Source organism: Convolutriloba macropyga, chromosome 1 (assembly GCF_964194025.1).
Source record: "Convolutriloba macropyga chromosome 1, txConMacr16.3, whole genome shotgun sequence".
NCBI lineage: Eukaryota > Metazoa > Xenacoelomorpha > Acoela > Convolutidae > Convolutriloba > Convolutriloba macropyga.
The window spans coordinates 25259023-25267346 of record NC_134468.1 but is presented as its reverse complement, the minus strand read 5'-3'; the positions used below and the strand labels follow the sequence as shown (position 1 = coordinate 25267346).

Genomic DNA, 8324 nt, shown 5'->3' with positions numbered 1-8324 from the left:
GGGATAGTGATCTTAGCTAACTGCGGCAGTTCGACACACCAGGCAAAGAATCTGTCAACTGTGTCTTTAGGTAACTCGTCAACCCTTTTTTACCATTGACACGCCAAATGTCTTTCAAGATTTCCCGAGCACCAACAGTAAACGGTGCGACAAGACCAATTGTCTTAGACCTTGTGATAGACGGTGGGATAGACCTTTGACACAAGAATTAAATCAAGCGCTGTGCTAAACTTGTCGTGATGGTGCTGTTAGTACCCCTGCTCACAACCGGAGTATTGTTGTGCTTGGGCATTCCAATTAAGCCCAAGCACGTGCATTGATTCCTCCCTGGATGAAACGATGACTTTCGGTTCAGTGGATTGAGCAGACCCATCAATTCAGTGAGCCAGATCTGGTACATTGTTTGCAAACTTAATAAGCTTTAACCTACCTAAATGGAGACGTTGTACCAATTCCTTTGACCTAATAAGGGCCCTCTCAGGGGATTCCACTGAGTCTAAGTAATAGTCCATGTATAAGTTCTCAAGGACAGCTTTCGCAGCTTCTGGGTACTCCTTATCTTTATCACTTGCTGTGCGCTGAAGTGCGTAGTTGGCGCAGGTGAGCGAATCTTTTGGCCCAAAAATGTGACGCGTATACTGGTGTACCACAAAATTTGATGTGAGGTCCTCCCGCCACAAAAAACGCAATGATGGCTGATCACATGGTAACACTCCAACTTGAAGGAACATTCCCTTGATGTCGTCGGATACGGCAAATGGATGTTGTCTGAACCGTAGGAGTAAATAGATTAGGTTTTGTTTTAAGTTTGAAAAATATAAAACGGATTTTATGTGCAATCATACCAATAAAAAATCAACTGTAAGCCTCCTCTGTCTTTGAGCAAGGAGGCTGGGAGCATAGAGCTTTTATAGAAGCGCGAATCTGCATTTCGGGACAAATAATCTGAAAACTAAAGTGTATCCATTGAAAGAAGTATTAACTCCAACTTGTAGATATATATTTATAACAACGAAACAGGAAAAAAATCGACGGAAAAAATAAATGAAAAACTCAAAAAGTTTTCGAAAACTGTGATCTTGGTATTCCCGAACATTTAAACATTTACCATGAGTTTTTAGCTAATACGCTTGAAAATGAGCAAACCACAGTCGCGTTTGTTGTACCCTTTCATTTGATTCGACAAGCAAATTGATTTCATATCCAGCCCGTACTTTATAAAACAGAAACGATATTTACACTTCAATTTTCCAGTACAATATTTCTTACCAAATTTAGCTTATCTTTTTTATCAATGATACAAGTTTGAAATGCTGATGCAGACGCTGTTTTAACATTCTTTTAAATTTTGTTTGAGATTTGATCTATATTTCTGTATTTCAAAAGAAAGTTTGGATCTATTCTGTTTTGGTCCGCAGTTGTTTTTATGCCCCAGTTACAAATTATATATTGTTATATAGCACGTTACTATGTAAACAACAGCAACTGCGACTGGGGGGTGTAAAAGATATCAACCCACTTGGCTGGGGGGGGGGTGGCAAAACAGAATTGGTCCGGGAAGTTTACCCCCAACTTTTTTTGTTGTTGGGGCGGGCTGTTTGCTCCCAATATGATAAGTTGTTTTGTTCCGATTGTAGAATAAAACATTTTTTTGTATTAACAGCATGCAACCGGTCCCTTTAAGAACAAAATCAGTATGAAATTCTCTTCTTGAAAAAATACTTCTTTAGTAGTGTTTTTTAAAGCCGATTTTTGGAATCTCAACTTAGCATTCGTCTTGATTCTCGATTTTATGCAGTGCTCCTTCTCTTTTCCTTGTTCTCTAATGGAATTTACCTAGCCAAATTTATCTTTTGGCTCGGAAAGAAAATTAAATCGGTTTGCATCAGAATTGCTTTTTTAACTTCTTTGGTTTGCTGCACTCGTACTGTTTTTCCGAAACGTCGAATAGCTACAATTTGATTTCGACTGTTTTTTTTCCCGTTGGTACAATGGTTTGCACCATCTGCAAACTCGAACATTTGAAAAATCCCTTCCCAGGTCGAGGTGTGCGTTAATGATCAGACAATTAAAAACGCACAGGGGGGGGGGGTAAAGCGCGTTTTTGATTACATGGACGAGCGTCATAATAAAGTCTGCCTACACGAACGAGCTTCCTAGTCAAAGTCTGCCTAAATTCTGATCGTTAACGAGCTAAAATTTGATCATTAACGAGCTAAAGTCTGATCATTAACGAGATAAATTCTGTTCATTAACGAGCTAAAGTCTGATCATATTTGCGGACTGTAAGAGTATTTTTTCATAATACTAATATATCAATTACCATGATGGAATCTTTAGACTCCCCTGAGGCAAATTTCGTGATAAAAGCTTTATTTGTCGCTTAGAGGTCCAATAATGACAAAAACGCGTATCTGAAAAGTTCTGGTTTGTGATTAGACAGCAACTTGGGCTGGTAGAATCTGAAAATCAGCTGACTTTGTTTCACATTCCCTGATCCTACTAGGTTAATAATATTGATTGTTAAAAGCAGTTTGCTTAAGATCTGTATCTAATTCACAATACTTTTCATAAGTTTTTAACGTTCTGTGATTCACGTCAAAAACTACAGGGCTAATTGCATTTCCAATATTAGCGTCAAATTGAACGCGGTAAAAACTAGCAAAAATTTTTAAAACGAGGTAAAAACGAGCAAAGAGGTTTAAAACGAGGTAAAAACGAGCACAGTTTCTAAAAACAAGCTAAAGTCTGTTCATGGCTGACTACGGTCTGGATGGGTCTGATCATGGCAACAATAAAAACGAGTCAAAAACGAGCACGTATGAAAAACGAGCTAAAGTCTGATCATGGCAGATTATCGTCTGGATGGGTCTGATGATGACCGATTTTAGTCTGGATGGGTCTGATCATTAACGCACACCTCGACCTGGGTTCTACATTATCGAGAAAGTCACTGACGTAGAGAAGGAAAATGAGGGGCCCAAAGGTTGTTTCTTCAGGAGCATTAGTAGACTTGAATGGAGTTCATTCCAGGTTTTCACATTGTTTTGTTTCAGCCGAAAATGACTCCAACCTATTTTTCATGAACGTAAAAGAAGTACACAAGTAGACAGGAAGAGGCGTTTGGAAGACGCAAAAGTGAGATCTGAATTGATGTGAGGTCCATTTACACTTTGAGAACGCGCTATTGAGGGCGTTATACTTGAGTGATTTTATTTTAGTTGCTGGGGTTTACATTATTATTATTTAGTTCGAAATATTTTCCGCTAAAATAAATATCACCTTGACTTTTCTAATCATTCCCAATGGGTAAAAACTAATCTGCTGACGGCTGATTTTTACTTTATTTCGATAAAAATAATAGTCAATTTTTTTAAATAAGGTATATTTATCTTACCTTTATTAATTGTGCAATTGTGATTTATGAGAAAAAAGGCAAAACTAATTTTCCCTTCGTACCTGCTGAATACAACAGTTTTGTTCTCGCAATTGCATGGTGTCTTTTAGAGAAAATGAGAAAAAAATCCAATTATGTTTTTCCGGAGAAAAATCCACTTTCTTGCACGTTCTGTTTAATTTTTCCCTCAGAGACCCCCCCCCCCCACCGGCCGCCTAAATGTTAAATTAAATTGAAATTCATCCCAAGCGTTAAAGAGTGACTATCCGTTAATTTAATTTAAGCGTATAAGAAGCGTTTTGGTCCTTAACCTATTGATTTTTCTCAATTTATCATTTAGCACGCGCTAGTCTAGCCATAACGATTTAAAAGGTGAATAATTGAACAAAGATTTGTAATTTTATTCACTTGGATCAATATCAAACAAAAACTGCAATTTCAATGCAAGCAATGCGACAAGTGCGTCCTTTTCTATTGGTGAGAAAAAATTAACATTATTGACTTGTCTATTTATAATCTAAAATCAAAAAGTCACAAGATATTTTAAAAGTTTTTTGATTTGCCAGGAGCCTTGCAAAATTCTGTAGGTTTGTGAGACTTCATTTTGATTTGACTGTATAGTAATAACTTTGTCTTGGATCAGTGAACACAGACAGATTATATTTACAGCAGTGAACCCATTATTGGGTTTCTTTTAATGACTTCAAAGTTCTGTTTTTGCATTTGGTGAATATTTTTAGACGTTCTGCATCTTCCTGCATAGATCGATCGTTTCCTGAATGCGAACACATTCTTGCATTCTTGTATGGTCTGAAAATTGATGCCAAATCTGATTTTTGTGCCTGTACGCGATGCGGGCGAGAGGAAGCTAGCATTCATGCGTTAACTATGTGTAATGTTTGCTAGTTTAAATGTCAACCCGGTAAATTGAAGCAGTACAAAGGTTGCAATTTGTTTAATTGCTTCTTGGTGGAGAGAAAAGAACAAAGTGTGTATGGAAATATCAAATATAGTTTAAATTTCCAACTGCCTAACTCGATGGGGGGCTATTTCAGTTAGTGCTAGATACCAAAAAGGTAAAACCGTGCCTGGAGTTGCTTTACATGTTGTTTGCTTGCGTCACGGTGAAGCAATTTCTACCATAATAAAAATAAGCATCCTTTGGTTGCTTTTAAAAACTACTTTTAAGGAGGGTTTGTCTATTTATCATCTCAGAAGAGTATTATCAACTTGAGCTGAGTAGGGATAAATAATTGGCTGCTTATTATAATTAGTGGTAAGAATGGTCTGAGCGAATCATTAGACCATTAATCTTAACAGGAAAAGCGTCTGAGAATTTTGCCAAGTTAGGGAATTATTTCCTTATCATCTCTTGTCAAAGCTTTTGAACAGATTGCGGGAATTATTTTTTGTTCATCAGTCCTCCCGCTGTAGTATCTTTCCCACTTTTTAGTCTTCAACATATATATTTCTGGCGTAATTAATCCGCAAAAGTAGTGATATTAGTGTACTTAGTACTTACTCAATTTTATCTAAATTCACTACAGTGCATAGAGCACTTCCTGCCCTTGGTGTGTATATATTACCACTATGGTACTTTACCCCACCCCCCCCCCCCCTCCACTACTTTGCATTTCCCGTGGCATAGATATACCAGCCTTTTAAGAACTTGAGTCGATTTGTAATCATTACCCCGCAAGATGCTTTTCCCTTCTTGTTAGTAAATATTTTTTCTTATGTCTCGCTTAGCTAATGTGATAACTGTTTGATTTTTAGCTCCTTTAATAAACGAAATTGAGAAGAGTTCTCGCTTTTGTGTGGCTTTTTATTTTAACATTGCCCCTTGTAGTTACGATACGCCCACGGTTATTAATACCTGTCACTAAAAATTACCTTTTCCTCGTTCTGCCTTTTCTTGGGAGAAATACATTTGCTGTTTACAAAATAGACTGACGGCTCAATTAAAGTGTATCCTTTCATGCTTCCTTGAACTGCATTCATTACGTGAGGGGGTGTCAAAAATTCGTTGGTGAATTTCTTTGAAGAAGAATTATCAAGTTGAAGAAATATAAAGGAAGCTTTGAACATGACTGTCAGGGTTACAAAATTATTTAAACTTGATTCAACTTCTCTTTTTATCAGCAACAGGGATAATTTGGGCAAATTTGACAGCATCCTAGACGGAATAGCTTTGTAAAACTTCTTCAGAGGTACGGTCCTTTCTTATTCAGATTTAAAATTCCTTTATATACATTTTCCTATTCCAGCTCCCGGGCAGTTTTTGTCGGTAATCTTTTCAAAGTTTACATCCCACAGTTGAGGATTGATAGCTTAATTGATTTCCTGAAATTTTTCCAGTATCAAGTTTCCTGCAACGTGCAAATTCTACAGAGAAAAACATCATTCGGAAACATTTCAGAAAACCAAACTCTTTATTGCAAAATAACTCAGTTTTGTTTACTGTTACCACAAAATTGGTTTTATTGCTGATTCCAATTTCAATTTTACAAGTAATCCATCGCTTCAGCGCTACATTATTATAATCAGAGGAGCAATCCGCGGTTGTTCATTAAACTATATGTCAAGAATTCAAAAAAGAATAAAAGAACGTTCTAGAAGAATAAAGAATAAAAAGTGACTGTTACATATAATGGCGATGATTAATGGAGTGACGATTGAAATGAAGAAGACGGCCCTGAATGAGTTGAGTCTGAGGAGTACCAGGAGGATCCTGGACTTGTGTGAGGAGAGCCAGAATAACGCCACTCAGACTCTGGTTGCACTGGACCACCAAGGAGAACAGCTTAGCAGGTGAGTGAGATGGTACCTGGCAGACCCTAGTTTAAACATTCATCCTTGATGAGACATGACTTTAACTAGGTTGCTGGACCGAGTGCTCAGTTAACCAGGTCCAGGTCCAGCATAACTGACTCAGCATAACAGAAAAACGAAAAAGAAGCCAGAAGTCAGCTGTAAGTCAGCTGCATGAAATTTCATAAATACATCCACCTTGGATTTTTTTTCTAAAAACAACTTATTGGTTTTTTTGCATTAATCAGATATTCATTCAACACAACTTATACAATAGCTGGAGTCAACTATTCGGCAATCACATCTGGAACTTTTTCTTAGTATTCTTCATCTGGTGAGACCAATCCAAAATTTTTCAAACTAACAATTGTTTCAATTTCAATTCTCTTCTAGGCCAAAATTTTGAGGTGATTTTTCTGGCCGTTTTTTCCCAAGTTAGTCACTAGCTGATAACCAAGCTCAGTGTATCCAGTGACAAAATGGAAGCGACTGTTCTCGCGTAATGGAAGAATGATAATCTCATACAAAAAATTTTAAGCTTGAGAGAGAACAAAAGATCATCGGTCAATACTAGTAACTTGCAAGAGTAAGAAATAACAGAACTAAAAAAGACACAAAGCAAATAGAGAACTTCAAACAGCTTTACACCACAACAAATTCCTATACGACAAAGCAATGTCAGAAATTGTTTTTTTCTTGAAAGGACAAAATGAGAAAATGTTGACAAAAATTATTGATGGCAACAAAGACAAAGAAATCAAACAAGTTTTTGCCAAGAACAGACAATTTTTTATGAAGTTTGTACCACGATATACTAAATATTTTGTGATATCAGAGAGTAATTAAAAATTTGTCAAAAAGGCTGATATAAATAGTGAAACTGTTATATACTCATACCGTTTGGCAGCCATAAGCGATGGTAATGACATTATGGACTCTTATTTGGCTGGAACAAAACATGAAAGCCTCATTTTCATATGGGACATAATGCTAATGACCAAGGTACTGATCGAAAAAGGCTGCTGAGCAAATGGGTGACTTAGTCAGTACGTGTTTACTAAATTCAAGCCCCATAAAGTTGCTATATGCCAAATTCCCCCAAGTTAAAAGTGGTTTATACGGACAGGACTCGAACAACAAAAAAATTGATGCCTAAAACCAAAAAATCTGATTGCTGATAACAATAGAAGCGGATTCCAGTGGCTCTATGCATATGTACTCAATTATAGTCTAGACGTAAACGATATCACACAAGATTGTGTGACCCAAACATGTATGAAATTAAAAAAGATATGTACAACTTAACGGAAACATGAAAAATATTGGCAACAACTGTTCATCAAACATATCCTTTCGACAAATACGTCCTAAACAGCAAAAAAATTTATTTTGGTATACAAAAACGGATGGAATAGCTTCAATAGTCATAAGGAATTCTGATACATTTGGGTGACTTAATTCTTTATTCTTTAATAGAAACGTTGAATGTTTCATTAAAATCATACTTAAAAACAGAAGTTTAATATTTGTCAGATTTATTCGCACAGTTTGTTCTCACTAAGGTTTGGTTTCTTCAATATTACGTATCTATTATCCGTCATAGTAATCATTCTGGATTAAAGTGGCGACATTGAAATGAACCCTGGCCCAGCGCGAATAGAAAAAACGAAAACAATAGACCAGTAATACACAGAAAGGAACAGAACTGAAGATGATATCAAGTACTGGTAAACGATTTGTAGAAGCTTGAATAATAAATACGAAAAAATATCAACATTTTTGATGACTCTCGACCAGTTTCCTATCTTAGCTAATGCTGAAACATGAATATTTGAGAACAATACTATTCCAGATTTTTTTCTATGCTGTAGTCATAAATTTATTTGCCAGCCGGGATCATCATTATGTGAATTGGAAAGAGGGGGACTTTTTGGCATATGGAAAGCAGTTTTCATTCAAAATAAGAAGCTTCCTGAACACCATCAATCGGAGTTCTGTTGAATAATTATGGATAGAAGTGACTGATTACTCTGAAAGAAGAACTGCTCATAAATAAGGCATACTGTTCAAACCTTAATCTTTCAAGATTCTTACTCGATGAAATCACATCAGAAGT

At 36.4% G+C, this 8324-nt stretch overlaps 1 protein-coding gene across 1 annotated transcript in view; it reads left to right on the top strand.

Moving 5' to 3' along the window:
* The first annotated feature begins 5046 nt into the window (after positions 1–5046).
* Positions 5047–8324, top strand: part of LOC142347600 (synaptosomal-associated protein 23-like) — a 63056-nt gene continuing 59778 nt past the window's right edge. Inside the window, exon 1 of the mRNA XM_075398944.1 lies at positions 5047–6208. Coding sequence (XP_075255059.1) covers positions 6048–6208 — 161 coding nt within the window. The 5' untranslated portion in view covers positions 5047–6047. The remainder of the gene's footprint in view (positions 6209–8324) is intronic.